Source organism: Urocitellus parryii, chromosome 6 (genome assembly GCF_045843805.1).
Source record: "Urocitellus parryii isolate mUroPar1 chromosome 6, mUroPar1.hap1, whole genome shotgun sequence".
Taxonomy (NCBI): Eukaryota; Metazoa; Chordata; class Mammalia; order Rodentia; family Sciuridae; genus Urocitellus; species Urocitellus parryii.
This window is the reverse complement of record NC_135536.1, coordinates 91,560,891-91,577,879: the sequence shown is the minus strand read 5'-3', so window position 1 is coordinate 91,577,879 and position 16,989 is coordinate 91,560,891. Positions and strand designations below refer to the sequence as shown.

Here is a 16,989-nt window from a genome sequence, read left to right as displayed (position 1 = left end):
GGAGGAGCAAATGATGTTCCATTCTGAATACAGGGTGCCAAATTCAAACCTGGGTTTTTGACCAGCTGCAATTTCTACTGCCCTGCACATTCTTTGTCTTGATCCCCAGGATGTCTGTCTGCAGTGAATGAAAAAATGACTGAGGGCTGGGGCTGTGGCTTGGTGGTAGAGCGCTTGCCTCACATGTATGCAGGACTGGGTTTGATCCTCAGCACCACGTTAAATAAATAAAGTTTGATTTTTTTTTTTTTTGATGGCTGATTTGATGAAATTTGACAAATTTGATGAAGGTTAAGAGAAAAATTCAAAGATGGGACTAGCCTGAGCAAATGGCTAAAATCTTCTCAAGGCTATTGCATTGCTACTGTATCTAAGATTCCCAACCTCTGCCCAGTATATAAAGCCACATGCATAGATTGAATTCATATGCCAATTTGTAACATTCTTACTACAGGGCAAGCAATTTAAACCAAACTTTTCTGTTTAGAATTTTGCAGGCGAAGTCTTTTTTTTTTGGGGGGGCGCATTTAGGAACTACCCCTACCCCATGGCTTCTGCTAATCAATCAGAGTAAAAAATAAATTTTTATTTTTCCTTTAAACATATATTTTTTGATTTTTCATAACTTTTTAAATGCTATAGCAGCATTTTGTTAAGTATTTGTATCTTTTTCTCTTTGGCACAGGTCCAGATATGAAGAAGCTGTGTGTCCTTAGCCAAATTTTGAAGGATACATCCATAGCCATTAATCATGCAATTATTACCAGCTACAGCACTGAGAATTTTCAGCATGAATGTAGATCTATTTTGGAAAGACTGCAGATGGATGGACAGTTTGCTTTGGCCAGGAAGGTAGCAGAATTAGCTGAGTTACCTGTGGACAACTTGGTTATTAAAGAGGTATCATTAGTCCTTTAACTTATTCAGATATTAGCTTTTTAAACCAGTGTTGAACAGAGAACCAAAAGAGATGGCAGTTTATAGGTAATGGGGCCTTCTACCTTTTTAACACAAACATTACTTTTCAGAAGTGGATTAGCTAGGATGTCCATTTCTGAAGAAAGTATGCTTTAAAATGTGAGGCCTGATTGATGTACTGCAACTATTTTTCTTTGAATAGAATAAAATATAAGATAGCTTCCTTTTTAAGTTCATTTGGGTTATATGGATTGAGAATTGTTTTTTATACCTTAACTTTCCAGAAAATCTCTAGGGTTATCTATAGTAAAATTCCATTTTCTCTGATTTGAGTTTAGCAAGTATGGTATACTTAGGGAGCATTAATGTTTATGATGCTTCTTTATTCAGGAAAGGCTAAATCTTACTTTTTAAATTTTACAGGTCACACAAGAAATGCAGACACTAAAACACATTGAACAGTGGTCCCTGAAACAAGCAAGAATTGATTTTTGGAAAAAATGTCATGAGAATTTTAAGAAAAATTCCATTTCAAATAAAGCAGCTTCTTCCTTTTTCTCTGACCAAGCCCTTGTGGCCTTTGAGCACCCAGTTGGACGAAGCAGTGTTGAGGAACGTCATTTGCTGCTCACCCTGGCAGGACACTGGGTTGCCCAGGAGGACCCAGTGCCCTTGGACAAGCTGGAGGAACTGGAGAAGCAGATTTGGATCTGTCGCATTACCCAGCACAACTTCACAGGGAATCAGGAGGAAATAGAGCCTAGATTTTCTCAACAGATCTCAACTAGTGGTGAACTTTCCTTTGATAGCTTAGCCAGTGAGTTTTCCTTCTCCAAGGTGGCTGCTTTGAACACATCAAAATACTTAGAACTTAATGGCCTTCCATCCAGAGAGACATGTGAGAATAGATTGAATTGGAAGGAGCAGGAGTCACTAAACTTATTGATTGGGCACCTCCTGGATAATGGCTGTGTGCATGAAGCAAGTAGAGTATGCCGGTATTTTCATTTCTATAACCAAGATGTTGCCTTGGTATTGCACTGCAGAGCACTGGCCTCAGGGGAAGCTGGTATGGATGACCTGCACCCTGAGATCCATGCTTTTCTACAAGGTGCTGAGCTGCCTACAGAAGAGGAGGAGCCTGGCATTCCTCTAAGGAAAGTCCAAAGCAGTAAGTATAGGAGATCAAACTTACCTGAGTCCCCAGTGATGCTGCTGACATTCTTTCCAAGAAGGAAGGGACCCCTGTGGCACAATAGTTACACTAAGTTAAGGGGACAGCAACTTTTTCCCAGGTAATGTATAAAGTAGGTAATTAACTAGTCAATGAAATAGAAACACCTATCTTCTAACTACTTATATATTATTGTTGGAATTCATCTGACTTACAGCTAGTTCATTTAAATTTGTTCTATACAAATAAATATATTTTAATTGTACATTGATAATAAATTAACCTGTATCATATGACCTTGTTAAACTTACCTTTTCTAGGAATTTTCTTATAGCTTTCCTGGAATTTTCTACATAGAAAATCCTGTCATCTGCACATAGAAATAATTTTATTTCTTCTTTTCCAGTCTCTATGTCTTTTGTCTCTTATTTTTGCTTTATTATACTGGCCAGGCCTTTTAGTGCAATAAAGAAAGCAGGTAAGAAGGATAAGAGTGGACATTCTGCCTTGTCTTAGGAAGAAAGCATTCAGTCTTTCATCATTATGTATGATATTAGCTATGGGTTTTTCTAAGGTATGCTTTATGTTGAAGCATTTCTTTCTATTCCTAGTTTTTGTTGAATTTTGTCTTTTTCTTCTGCATCTGTTGATCTGATCAGATCAACAAATCTAATCTAAGGGCATCCCCCCCTTAGATTATTAATATGATGGAATATATTAATTGATTTTGATTATTGAAACAGTCTTACATTCCCAGGATAAAATTCCATGTGGTCCTGCCTGGTGAATGATTTTTTAGATATATTGTTGGAATTGGTTTGCTATTTTGTTGAGGATTTTGCATCTGTGTTCATGAAGAATATTGATCTGTAATTTTCTTTTTAAAATATTTTTTAGTTATAGATGGACACAATACCTTTATTTTATTTATTTTGTACTTGGTGCCGGGGATCGAACGCAGTGCCTCACATATGGTAGGCAAATGCTCTACCACTGAGCCACAACCCTGGCCCGATCTGTAATTTTCTTTATATTTTTGTCCTTTGTAGTGGGGGGTAATGCTGATTTCATGGGGTGTAAAGTATCCCCTACCCTTTTTTTTTTTCCTTTCCCAGAAAAGGGAACCCAGAAGTGTTCTACCTCTGAGCTATACCTCCAGCCATTTTTATTTATTTTGAGACAGGATCTCATGAAATCACTCAGGCTGGCCTCAAGCTTGCAATCCTTCCTCAGCCTCCCAAGTACCTGGGATTATAGGCGTGTGCCACCGTACCTCACTTTTGACTTCCATTTCACTAACCCTTTCCTCTGTTATTTCCATTCTGTAATTGAGTCATCTTTACTTCTATTTTCAAATTTCAATTGTTTTTCAGTTCTAAAATTCCTATTCTTTATATTTTTATTTCTTTGCTGAGAATTTGATATTTCAATTTGTCTCAAGAGCATATACAGTTAGTTGCTTACTGGAATATTCATGTAATAGCTATTTTGAAGTCTATCAGATAATTTCAATGTGTGTCATTTTAATGCTAGCTGGTAGCTCTCATCTTTTTTCATGTGAATTGAGATTTTCCTGTTTTTTCATATTTGAGCAATTTGGGGGGTTCTATCCTGGATATTTTGAATAGTTTATTATTCAGATATACTGTTAAGACTTTGGATTTTGTACAAATCCTGTCAACAATGTCCATATTTTTTAAAAGACTTGGTTAGATTCAGGGTGAGTTCTGAGGGCTGCAGTTCCAATATCAGTTCTGTATTCTTAGCAGTGCTCTTCAGATCCATTTTATGTATGTATGCAACCCAGTGGTTAGTGTGTGATCTGAGTAGTGATGTGCAGATTAATTCAATTCTCAGTAACTTTGATAGCCAGATGGGATCAGAAGCATAGAGTGAACCCTGCAGTTCAGAAAACCTGATGGGTTGCTTTCCTGGGCTTCTCCAGGTATTTTCTGGTTCCTTGAGGCCTCCCTTTTCAGGTTTGTGACTAAAAACCAAATACCTTATTCTGTCTTGCACTTCTCTGGCTTCTCTGTCCACGTTCAGAGCCAAGTGACAGAAGAGTAATGAAAAACAAGTGTTTTCTCCACCCTCTTGAGTCTAGAGCACCTCTGCTTAGAAAAGAAGGTTCCCCTCTCTCTCTGGGTTTGGGTCTATTTCAGCTGCCACTGCAGCCTTTGCCACCATTGCCAAGGGGTTGCTTGGGAGCCCCAGAGTAAGGGAACATGAAAATGAAGGGTTCCTTTTTCTGCACACTTGAACTGGTGCTAGAGGGCTTTTCCAGAGATTGAGTGCTCTTGTGCACTGGCTCTTTCTCTTCCCTTCCCTCCATTTTTCCACCTCAGGTGCTCAGTTCTAGGCATCACACTGTTCTGCATTGAGGCTACCAGAGGAGAAGATGGTAATTCTGATTATCTTGGATTTGTGAGAATCTTACTTTTCAAGATTCTTATATACCAATGCATGCATTGTGTCCAGATTTTATATTTAATTCAGTGGGAGAGACAGGGTGAATGATTATTCCAACTTGCCTAGAACTGAACCCTGCAGTGAAGGATGAATACTAATAACATTTTATTTGTCTTTAAAGCATATTCTTATAATGTTTAATATTTTAAATGCAAAAGTTTAACATGCTTAGTGAAACAAATAGCAGTAAAAAATGAATTCAATGCCATGCCCTTTAATTACCCAGAATAACTATTTTTTACTTGGCTTGGTATGCATTAATTTCTGTGTGCAAGTACCAAGTGCATATACAATATTTATTTTTTACAAAAATGAGATTATATTATTGATCTACCTGTTTTCATATCGGCACATATAGATGGACTGACACCTTCTTTTTTTTTTTTTTTTTTGGTACTGGATTGAACCCAGGGGCACTCGACCACTGAGCCACATCCCCAGCCCTATTTTGTATTTTATTTAGAGACAGGGTCTTACTGAGTTTCTTAGCACCTCACTGTTGCTGAGGTTGGCTTTTAACTCACGATCATCTCAAGCTGCTGCGATTACAGGCGTGCACTCCGTGGACTGACTCCATCTAATGGCTGCAGAGTATTCTGTATGGATGTATCCCGATTTATTTAACAGTGCTTTATTATACATTTAAATTTTTGTTTTGTTTTTGCCCTTTGAAAGTTGCATAAATATTCTAGTTTTTCCTAATAGATAATTTTTTTAAATTTGGTAAAAGTTTTCTTCTCTTTTAGGCTAAGCTTCTTTTTTTTTCCCTGAAGTGCTGGGTTTGAACCCAAGGCCAGTGTACCACTACTGAGCCACAAACCCAGTACCAGGACTATTTTTCCCCAATCAGAAATGGGTTTTAATTTTATTATACTTTTAAAAAAATTTTTAGTTGTTGTTGGACACATGCCTTTATTTTATTTATTTTTATGTGGTGCTGAGAATCAAACCTAGTACCTCGCATGTGCTACGCAAGTGCTCTACCGCTGAGCCACAACCCAAGCCCCAAATTTTATTATACTTTTAAAGTATAATTGCATTTTAGAAATGAATATGTGGAAGATTGACTCGGGAGAATGGTGGTTGGCAGCAGAAGGCAATAGCCTTTCATATGCAGGGTTACTAGGCAGTGACTGGGGAGATGTTTTAGAGATAGTCAGGTAGACATGGTGACTTGTTTGACATGAGGGGAAATGGGAGTATGTTTAAAGGAATCTAATAGGCATCTTGGTGCTGATCTCTATAGCATTCCATAGGTGGCTTTGAGTCTTATAGCGTAAAGTGTCTGAAGTAACTTGGCTGGTATTTTCTGGAAGGCGGCAAAGTTTAAGTGGGGCCCTCCCCAACTGAGGAGAGCCATGGAGTGCAGCACAGAGCACTAGTTGCACACACACACAGGCAGTCACAGAGAGCTGGGAGAGGCCTTGACCTACCAGGTGAGAGCCCCCTCAGTCTTGTATTTGCTTTCCAGCTTCAAGTTTGGATAGTCAGTCAATTGTGATGGTGCCTTCAGGTGATGAGGTGGTGACAAATTTGGAAATTCTGACAAGCAAGTGCCTCTATGGGAAGAACTACTGCCGGCAGGTCCTCTGTCTGTATGAACTTGCCAAGGTATGTGCCAAAAAGGGGTGGGGAGGGCACAGTAGACTCCCTGTAAGAGGAAGAGAAGTGGGAAGTAGTAGGGAGATTTTTTTTTTTTTTAAAGAGAGTGAGAGAGGAGAGAGAGAATTTTTTTTTTAATATTTATTTTTCAGTTATCGGTGGACACAACATCTTTGTTTGTATGTGGTGCTGAGGATCGAACCCGGGCCGCACGCATGCCAGGCGAGCGCGCTACGGCTTGAGCCACATCCCCAGCCCCAGTAGGGAGATTTTGAACATTGCCACATCAGCCCTTCAGATGATAATCATAACTTGGCATAGAGCCCTTGTCAGGCTGTTGACCCCTGTGAGCCCATTGTTGGGTAGTGACGGGGAAGACACCAGGTCAAGTGCCAGGGCAGTTTGAGTCCTACCTTTCTGGCTCAGCCAACCAGAAAGCTAGCGCAAGGCATTTTACTTCTAAGGGCTGCTTCTTGCTCTTCATCTATAAATATGATTCAAACATGAAGAGTCCCTTCTAGACCTCATGTCTTAGGTTTTGCTTCAAGGTTGTTTGGAGCATTCCATATGAAGTATAAACAACTATAAACATAGGAGCCAGAACAGCCAGGAATTATCTGGTGGTGGTTTGAGGAAAAACGGTAGAAAGTAGAATGAGAGAAATAAAGACGAGTGTTAAAATCTTTGGAAATTGTGGCTTTGTTGCTGCTGTGGAAACAAGGAAGGTGCTCTTGCATTTTATTCCACTTTAATTATTATTATTTGCAATACTAAGGATTGGAACCAGGGGTGCTCTACCAACAAGTTCCATCCCCAGTCCTTTATAATTTTGAGGCAGGGTCTTGCTAAATTGCTGAGGCTGGCCTTGAGCTTGGATCCTCCTGCCTCAGCCTCCCAAGTAGCTAGGATTACAGGCATGCATTACCATGCCCAGTTCTTATCATGTTTGAAAAGATTAGTGTTTGACAAGAGATAGTCACCTTATGCTTTCTGATGATAAACCTTTCTTTTGCTTGGATCTGGCTTTGGTGAAAAGATAGAATTAGAAAACTGTACTTGTTTCTTCTAAGATTCTTGTTCATAGTGAGGGATTTTTAAGTTCAGAAAACAATGGAGTCTGTCCACATCACATTACAGGAAGATTTATCTTTTCCTGACTCCTAAAAATGACTTTAGCTTTGCCTTCCTCTCAGGAGTTGGGCTGTTCCTACACAGAAGTTGCTGCCCAAGATGGTGAGGCCATGCTCCGAGCAATCTTGTCCTCTCAACAGCCTGACCGATGTAAACGAGCCCAGGCCTTCATCACCACCCAGGGCCTCAAGCCAAACACTGTGGCTGAACTCGTGGCTGAAGAGGTGACACGGGAGCTGCTGACCCCATCAGAGGGAACAGGTGCCTTGTCCTTCAGGCCTCCCAGCCTCTTAGACAGCATTCTTAAGTTCCCAGCATTTGTATTGTATATTGTTTTCTGATCATGCTTTAGAGTAGCTCTGCCTCTCTTCTGAACTAAAGCACTCCTTTTATCTTGTAAAATGACCACTAGGTAAAGGTTTTTGAGCCCAGCTGCAGGAAAACTACCCAGGGAACTGTGTCAGGATGAACCTCCTGGTGCCTAGGCCTAGACAGAGTGGGTCTTCTGAGGGCACATTCTTGTCCCTTTCCCAACTCAAGTCTTAAGGCAAACGCAGTGCCTGTCTCCATATCTTTCCATTCAGGACATAAGCAGATGTTCAGCCCAGCAGAGGAAAGTCAGACATTTCTTCAGCTGACCATGCTGTGTCAAGACCGGACCTTGTTAGGCATGAAGTTGTTGGATAAGATTTCCTCTGTTCCCCATGGGGAACTGTCTTGCAGTAAGTTCTTGGCCTTTTTCTTTCATGTTTCAGGTCCTAAACAGGTCTCCCAGGGTCAGTCTCTCCAAAACCAGATTTGGATCCTTGTTCCTCCTGTTCTGTATACCTAGCCTTCAGCATGGGTATAAATTCATGGTAGAAAACTGTTAAGTTCATTGAAGAAAATTTAGAAGATATGGAAAAGTACTCTAAAAACAATCACACACAAAACGGTAACTTTTAATCACTTGTTATTACCCTGCACAGTAGGATAATAACTTGTCCCACTTTAGAAGGGAGGATACTGAAGCTTATGTAAGTTTTCTGACTAATTTATAGCTAAGTGGCAGAGCTGATGTATGTATCCAGTTTGTGGTTCCAAAGTATGCTCATTTTCAAGTATGTCTAGCTCATCATGTGTCTAGTTCATTATATAACTGAGTAATATGGTTTCTCTGATCTTTTTCTATGCAAGACTAAGAGTTTTCTTTTGTAAAAAAAAAAAATGGCTTTATACTGGTTGGGCATGATGGTGTATACATGTAATCCCAGCAACTGGGGAGGCCAAGGCAGGAGGATCATGAGTTCAAAGCCAGCCTGAGCAACTGTCTCAAAACATAAAAAGGGCTTGGGATGTCGCTCAGTTAAACACACCTGGGTTCAATCCCTGGTACCAAAAATTTAAAAATGACCTTGTACTGGTGTATAATGATTATAATTTTTTTTACTTTATGCATATGCTATCATTTAACATTTTTCATGACACTGAAAAGTCTACACAATATTTCTTGTGTTTATACAAAAGTGTTTATACAGTATTTCTCATGTAACTAAAAATTTTATTCTTTAGGGTACATTTAGATTGTATCCAGTGTTTGCTGTTTTAAACACTCTGATGAAGATCCTTATAGATGGCGTTCTCTGTGCACATACATGATTATATCCCTAAGATCCTGATTCAAGTATTGTTCTTTTTTTTTTGAAACAAGATTTGAACCTGGAGTTGCTTAACCACTGAGCCACATCCCCAGCCTCGCCCCCCCTTTTGGTTATAGATGGACACAATATCTTTATTTTATTTATTTATTTTTCATGTGGTGATGAGGATCAAACCCAGTGCCTCACACATGCTAGGCAAGCACTCTACCACTGATCCACAACTCCACCCCCTGCCCCCACTCCCTTTGTTTTTGCTTTGCAACAGGGTCTCACTAAGTCCTTAGGGCCTAAGTTGCTGAGGTTGGTCTTAAACTTTCATTCCTCCTGCAATCAGTATCCCTAGTTACTGGGATTACAGTTGTGCACAATGCCCAGCTTGATTCAAGCTAAGGCTTCTGAGATACAGGAGATTTTTCAAAGGTTGAACAGTTTCACTTTAAAAGTAGCCTCTTATCTCTCTCCTCAGCCAGCCCAGGACTTACTAAGTACCAGCTATATGCCAGGTAGTGGAAGGACCTGGGATATGGTGAGCAAGTTCATCTCTGGAGCTTGTGGGGCCAAGATAAGCTTCTACAGGAAATGTCCAAACTAAGGCCTGAGCTATTAGCAGTGCTCAGTAGTCAATATGTTTTGAAAAGTAGCAGCTAAGAATGCACAGAATGTATGAAGGCTGGGAATCCTCAACATTGCAAATATTTCCCCATTTTACCTTTTAATTGTGTACTCACAATGAATATGGGTAATAATTTTACATCTACTGTAATTCAGTCTTTCACCAATCTAGAAAGCTAGAATACCTGAGATACAGAGAGAATATCTTGATTTATGTTGGCAAAAAGTCCATTAGTTTGTCTGCAGAAAGTTTCTCAATCTTCAGAAAGCGAGGATCCCTTTTTCCCATATGTTGTACCTTTTGGAGAAATGGCCACTACATGACTACCTTAAGGATAGAGGTAATCCCTGTGCTATTACTGAGAATAAAATCTAGGCATCAGAGGATTGTCCCAGAGCTAGAGCTGATGAGGTCAGGGCCCTCAGAGGACTAATGAGAGACCTCTCTCCAGATGGGCCTCTTGTCTACCAGGCCCTTTGAATCCTGCCAGGCAGAGTTCAACAGTGGGTTGTCAGGGCTCATAACCTTGTCTTAGTCTTAGCATTGTCTCACTCACCCAGCCACAGAGCTCCTGATCCTGGCCCATCACTGCTTCAGCCTGACATGTCACATGGAAGGCATCATCCGAGTCCTACAGGCTGCCCGGATGCTCACAGATAACCACTTGGCTCCTAATGAAGAGTATGGACTGGTGGTGAGTAGCACCCTCATTCTCATCTTCTGACTTGAGGTAGCTAGGGGCCAGCTCAGAGCCAAAATGGGCTGAGGCAATTCCTCTCTGGATCCTACTGATTCAGCCCAACCCTCTAACCCAAGTGATGATGTCTGACAAAATCAGAGACTGTGCCAGAGAAGCAAAGAGTAAGGATCCCTGCCGTGTTCCAGAGCTGTTGCACACACACACAGGGCAGTTAACTTTTCTAGAAGTTCAACAGCACCATTTCTCCCCAAAAAGAGGTTTAGACCTTCTTCTTATCTATGAATTGAAATGAATTAACAATTCCAGCCTCATGTGCCTCCCCAAATTATCCAATCCAGGTAGCTGAGGAAGCCTATAGGCCACTGTAATGAAGAGTAAAGAGAAACAACCTGCCCTAGAGAATAGTAGTACCACAATACTTCTATTATGTCCTTCTGATAAAAGCCCTTAATTTTTAAAAAAGTGGTACTGAACTCACTGAAAGGTGCTCTAACACAGAGCTACATCCCTATCCCTTATTTTGAAACAAGGATCTAAGTTGCTGAGGCTGGCCTTGAACTTGCAATTCTCTTGCTTCAGCTTCCTGAGTAGCTGGGATTATAGAAATGTACCTGAAAATCTATAAAGTTTTATAGAACACTAATAAAGTTTTTATAGGTGTCCTGTATAGGATGGTGGGACATATGGATTAATCATAATTAGAGACAACAGAGAAGACCCTTGTTGGGTGCATGGGAGGGAGGTAGGTAGGGCAGCCTGGCTGTTAGCCCTTCATCCTGTGGAACTTTGCCCCTTAAAGAAGCCAAACTGATGGGGGGCGCGGAATAGTGGTATGGTTCAGAACTCCAGGTGAGCTGAGTGCAGTAGCACACACCTGTAATTCCAGTGACTTGGGAGGTTGAAGCAGGAAGACTGGAATTTCAAAGCCAGCCTCGAAACTCAGGAAGACCCTAAGGAATTTAGTGACACCTGTCTCAAAAATGAAAAGGGCTGGGAATGTTAACTCAATGGTTAAGGTCCCTGGGTTCAATCCCTGGTACAAAAAACAAAACAATAAAGCCTCCAGGTGATGCTGATACAAGTCCCTCCCCCTCAGGTACGTCTCCTCACTGGCATTGGAAGGTACAATGAGATGACATACATATTTGATTTGCTGCATAAAAAGCACTACTTCGAAGTGCTGATGAGGAAGAAGCTAGATCCGGTAAGTTTGAAGTCATGAGCTCCAGGATGACATAGTACCACCAACATTTCAGGAGTTGGCTTTTCTCTGGAATAATCCCAATCAGCATTGACCCCTAGAATTTGCAGGGTTGGAATCAGGGACCTCAGTGGTTTCAAATTCAGTTCAGACAAAGTAATGATAATGTTGATACCAAATATTGAAGAAAAAGTTTTTTCTCCACCTTGGCCTCTACTCATAAAATTAAAGTGCCTTCCCTGGCAGGGACAAAATCCTTCCTGAGAGGCATGCTAAAAATGGAGTGTCCAGTTCTCAGGCTTGTGTCTGAAGTTCTTGAGTGTAGGATTTCCATGAAAAAATGTTGCTGAGAGTCAAGTGAGGAATGAATACAAAGGCCTATAGCTGTTGAGCCATTTATATCTACTAGAAAGGAGCTTGGAAGTAAAGACGTGAGTCAGGTCTTGTCTTTGGGATTGCGAACCTGTCTGTTCCCAGCATGCTGTCACCAGGTATAACACTCACACAGCCTCTGTTTGCAATCATACATTTGGCTGACTTATTGCCTTGCCTAGTTCACCTCTTAAGAGTTAAAACCCAAGAGTATGTTTTTGGCTTCTGAGAGCCCAGGCCAGCCAAAAAAGATTAAAAGAAAGCCCCCCCCCCAAAAAAAAAATCTCATCTTGGACCAGTTTCAAAACAGACCAACAGACTGGTCCAGCCTCTGGGAGAAGAACAAGTATTAAACATAGGTACATCTTCAGAATTCCCCCAGAGCTTTGTAAAATGGTTTTTGAGGCAGTTTCTACATTTAAATATTCTTTTAATAACTTTTTTTTCTGATTACAAAAGTAATGCAAATTCCATGTAAGACACTTGAAAAACAACAGGAAAAAAATCCTCAGTGTCTACCCACTATCTGCAGACAGCCACTGCTCACAATTTGGTATATGCCCTTTGTTTGCACATGTATCCCAACACATACGTACATATTTACATATTTTAACACAACTTACATTAAGCTTAAGATATGAAACAGCCTCCTATTCCCCCTTAACATTAAGCATAACTATAACTGTCAAATCAGCAGATAATCTTCTATATCACTTTTTAATGGCTACAAGATATTATTCTCTTAGCTCTTATTTTGGGTATTTGTAGTAGTTCTAATTAATTGCTCTTAAGTATCTGTATTACATTCATTTTAGCACTTTCCTCTGCTTCTTTCTTTAGGATAGATGTCTAGAAATCAAATTGTCAGCATTTGCATGCATATATATTAAATTTTAAGGCTTCTCCCTTCTGAAAGGCTTTACTGCTCATATTCCCAGCAGCAAAAAGTATGTGACTGTTTCCTTATATTGAGAATAGTTAAAATTATTCACTTTTTTTATCCTTGTTTCTTGGGAGTTTTTTCCTTATTTTTATTGGTACATTATAATTATACAGTAGTAGGATTTGTTGTTACATATTTGTACAAGCACACAACATAACAATGTAATTTGGGTTAATATCACCCCCCAAATACCTTCCCCTCTCCTTCTTGGTAGTTTTTACAGAACTTTGGGAACTAAGAGATTCAGCCATTTCTGCCTGCCTTGTATTCCCTCATTGAGACCGTGGTATTCCCTTTTTCCTCCCTTTGGCAGAGTGGTACCCTGAAGACAGCCCTGCTGGATTATATCAAACGGTGCCGCCCTGGAGACAGTGAAAAGCACAACATGATAGCCCTGTGCTTTAGTATGTGCCGAGAGATCGGGGAGAACCATGAGGCAGCTGCCTGCATCCAACTGAAATTGATTGATTCTCAGCCTTGGGGTGAGCAAGGTCACAAAGCTGCTAACCAGGGAGTTTTTAGGGCCAAGGGTAAGAGCTCATATGAGATTGGCTGTTAGAAGTAAGGTGGGTATTTGTCACTGTGGGAGCCTCAGCCAGGCAGATGGTATCATCCATCAGGAACTATGGTTATGCCACATAAGCCTTCCTGGATGTTCCAGAGAGAAGTGAACTACAGGGGCACTAAATCCTCCATAGTGAAGTTCTACTGAGAATGTATATTTCTGGCCCAACACCCTTTACCTAAGAGACACTTGCCTCCCTATGAACACAGCTGGGATGTTTCTCTTCTAGCCCCCAACATCACTGTGTGGGTAAGAACAGCCTACCTTAGGAGCAGTTAGACTCAGCAAGTGTCTTTTATCCTCAGCAGAGGACAACCTCAAGGATGGACTCCAGCTGAAGCAGCTATTGCTGAAGGCCCTGACCCTGATGCTAGATGCAGCAGAGAGTTATGCCAAGGTAACTACAAAGTCTTACTCCAGATTGGCCTTGGAAGTTGTTGTCTGCGATATAATTTTTTTCTTTTTTGGTCCCTAGGGTTTTCCAAGTGAAGGTAGGGATGGTGTCATGGGTTAAGCAAGAGCAGAATGGGTGACTACAGTTGGAGGGTTCACATAAAAGATGTTAATAAATCTTCTGTCTGTGCCTCTCTCTACCCTCCTCTCTCAGGACTCCTGTGTACGACAGGCCCTACACTGTCACCGCCTTACCAGGTTGATAACCCTACAGATTCACTTTCTGAACACTGGCCAGAACACAATGCTTATCAACTTAGGCCGCCAAAAGCTGATGGACTGTATCATGGCCCTACCTCGGTTCTACCAGGTGAACAGGAAAACTCTAGCTGGCAGTGCCAACATCCCTCCTACTGTATCACTCATGGTACCAGACGTTGAATTGAGTTGTCTGAGGTCTCAGTACCAGAACAGAATCAGAGCAGTCCCCATCTGGTTTAGCTGTCAATCTAACACCAACATTAATAGAGCCATGAATCTCAGGTCAGCATCAGGAATCTTGGACTGCCAGGAGATTCAGTGTGGCCCTTTAATGAAGAGGGGTTGATGTCAGGGTATCAACCTTTTCACTGTTCCTTATACAGTTGAGCTGGTGGGAATAATATAGTACTTTCTCAGTTTTATTAGTCCATTTTGAAGAACATTAAAAACAGTGAAAGAAAGTATTTGGGTGTTTATGGGAGAGGAAATGCCAAATTGAAACATGACTTTTCATTGATTATGATACATGGAACCTTTTAACAAAGTGAAAAATGATACATCACTATTATTTTCTAGAACAGTTTGCTTTAAATCTTAACATCAAATTGGCTTTAATGATATTTTTCATTTCTGTTCTTTCAAAAAAGGCTTCTATCGTGGCCGAGGCCTATGACTTTGTTCCAGATTGGGCAGAAATTCTATACCAACAAGTGATTCTTAAAGGAGATTTTACTTATTTGGAAGAATTTAAACAACAAAGGTTGTTAAGACCTAGTATAATTGAAGAAATTTCAAAAAAGTAAGTACTAAGTTTATATGCTAGGTGCTGTGGTACGAGCCTATAGTCTCAGCTCCAGCTACTTGGGAGGTTAAGGCAGGAAGATCACTGAAGCCGAGACCAGCGTGGAATACAGTGAGACCCTGTCTTTGGAGGATGGTTTTTGACTGTAAGCATTTCTGCTTTTTTAAAAAAATATATTTATTTTTTAGTTTTAAATGAACACAATATCTTTTATTTCTATGTGGTGCTAAGGATCAAATCCAGTGCCTCATGCATGCTAGGCAAGTACACTACCACTGAGCCAAACCCCAGCCCTTAGAGCTTTGAAGTGAAATGAGAGAAAGAAATTTATGGCTGATACATACAGCATACTTTTAACTACCTTCAGCTTAAAATGGCAAAATGTCAAGAATTTCCAGAAGTGATCATTTAGAAGATTCACGCAAACAGATGAATGAGAGTAGTTTGCTTAGTGTTTTGTACTTAAAATGGAAGGATAGCTACTCAGTTTGCCTGAGATGCCTTTCGCCTTTGAGTCCTAAACTTACTATAATTATTAAGGTAAGCATTGACATACTTTAATAAAATATTTTATCTCAAACTATTATTGGGGGTGTTTGATAAATTTCAAGGCTATAGCATTCTCTTATAAGTAGTGGTTTTTAAGAGCTGACAGCCCTTTAAAGATAGAGAATTTTACTCTTTACATTCTTATGTTTCTTTTATCTAGATATAAACAACATCAGCCTACCAACAAGGTCACAGAAAACTTGAAGAAGTTACTTTCATACTGTGAAGATATCTACCTGTATTACAAGTTGGCATATGAACACAAATTTTATGAAATTATAAATGTACTTCTGAAGGACCCTCAAACAGGTTGCTGTCTAAAGGATATGCTTTCAGGTTAGATGATCTCAAAGGTGCCTGTTTTCTTGTACTGATGTGAGGTTCTGACACATGTTCATGATCAGAGTAGAATAATGCACTGGGGATCTTTGTTGTCTGAATTAGAAAAGCTCAGGACTGTACCATATCAGTCTTTGTAGGTCGTAGGTAATGAAGGTGAGACTTTAACCAGGAAAATTTCTACTTTGAAGTTATTGTTCATCTATCCCATTTTATATGGATACTGGTATTCTTCTTCCTCAAGATGGCTTCTGTATTAGGAGGTGATACAGTAATGATTAAAGAATACCTATGCCTGTAGATTCCAGTTTCAAATATATTTAATATTATTTACACAATTAAGGAACAGATGATACATTTTCATTTGTTAGAAACTGATCTTTCTATAATAAAATAGATTTTAAATTCAGTGTATGTCATTATTACTGCTAAGGAAATCTTAGCCCTTGTCTGCCTTAAAACAACATTTACTATAATTATTGCTGTGTAATCATGGCCTTCTGGTCATTTAGATGGTCATGTTTTCCACTTAGTAGCCTACAGAGCTTTGAGGTTTATTTCCTATGGAAATGAGAAATATTTCTTATATTCCGATTATGACAATTAAGGAAACAAAGACTCAAACCACAAATTTGGTCAAATCACTTAATAAAAAAGATCCCACAATTTATGCTTAGAGCCATATCCTGAGTTGTAGACTCTATAATTCCAAATAAATAGTTGTTCTAGGAACTTCATTAGGCCTTAGTATCTAAAAACAAAATAACTTCCCAAGTAAGAGGAAGACAGCCCTACACCTTTGTTGCTCTACAGTGACACTGTTAAAGACCTGGCAAATCATTGTTTTAAAGCTGTTAACTACATCAAGCACTGATTAAACTTTAAGTATATAAAGAACTCTAGTCCCAAGAGGTGCATTCTGTATTCTCCAAAAATATCTCTTGGGAGGTAACACAAAATTTAAGTCCTCACAATAGTGATTTTATTAAATTAGTTGCTTTATAAAACATTGCAGATGTCATAATTGTTAACATAACAATTTACCAAACTGTAGTTAACTGGTGCAGTTTGCTGAGCATGTTTTATAAAGGAAAGGAAATGCCAAAACCCTGTTAAAGTTGTTCCATTGCAGCCTACGAGAACAAAGAGATTTGTTTCTCAGACACTTGAATCAGGCAAATAAAAACAGAGTTTCCCTCCCCCATCTGAAGCACTTCATCAGTAAAAATAGTCTGATAAATAAAGAGATTCCACAACTTTTACTGTACTGCAAAAATGGAGAAGTTTACCTTCTTCAGCTTCAAAGTTGGAGGGTTT

At 39.8% G+C, this 16,989-nt stretch overlaps 1 protein-coding gene across 1 annotated transcript in view; it reads left to right on the top strand.

Moving 5' to 3' along the window:
• The window catches only part of Spg11 (SPG11 vesicle trafficking associated, spatacsin), a 76,900-nt gene extending 61,019 nt beyond the window's left edge, over positions 1-15,881 (top strand). Inside the window, exons 29-40 of the mRNA XM_026391025.2 lie at positions 686-900; positions 1,342-2,089; positions 6,033-6,172; positions 7,357-7,555; positions 7,879-8,016; positions 10,108-10,241; positions 11,344-11,451; positions 13,077-13,245; positions 13,637-13,725; positions 13,936-14,091; positions 14,630-14,781; positions 15,494-15,881. Of these exons, the coding sequence (XP_026246810.2) occupies positions 686-900; positions 1,342-2,089; positions 6,033-6,172; positions 7,357-7,555; positions 7,879-8,016; positions 10,108-10,241; positions 11,344-11,451; positions 13,077-13,245; positions 13,637-13,725; positions 13,936-14,091; positions 14,630-14,781; positions 15,494-15,674 (2,429 nt within the window). The 3' untranslated portion in view covers positions 15,675-15,881. The remainder of the gene's footprint in view (positions 1-685; positions 901-1,341; positions 2,090-6,032; positions 6,173-7,356; positions 7,556-7,878; positions 8,017-10,107; positions 10,242-11,343; positions 11,452-13,076; positions 13,246-13,636; positions 13,726-13,935; positions 14,092-14,629; positions 14,782-15,493) is intronic.
• The last annotated feature ends 1,108 nt before the right edge of the window (positions 15,882-16,989 follow it).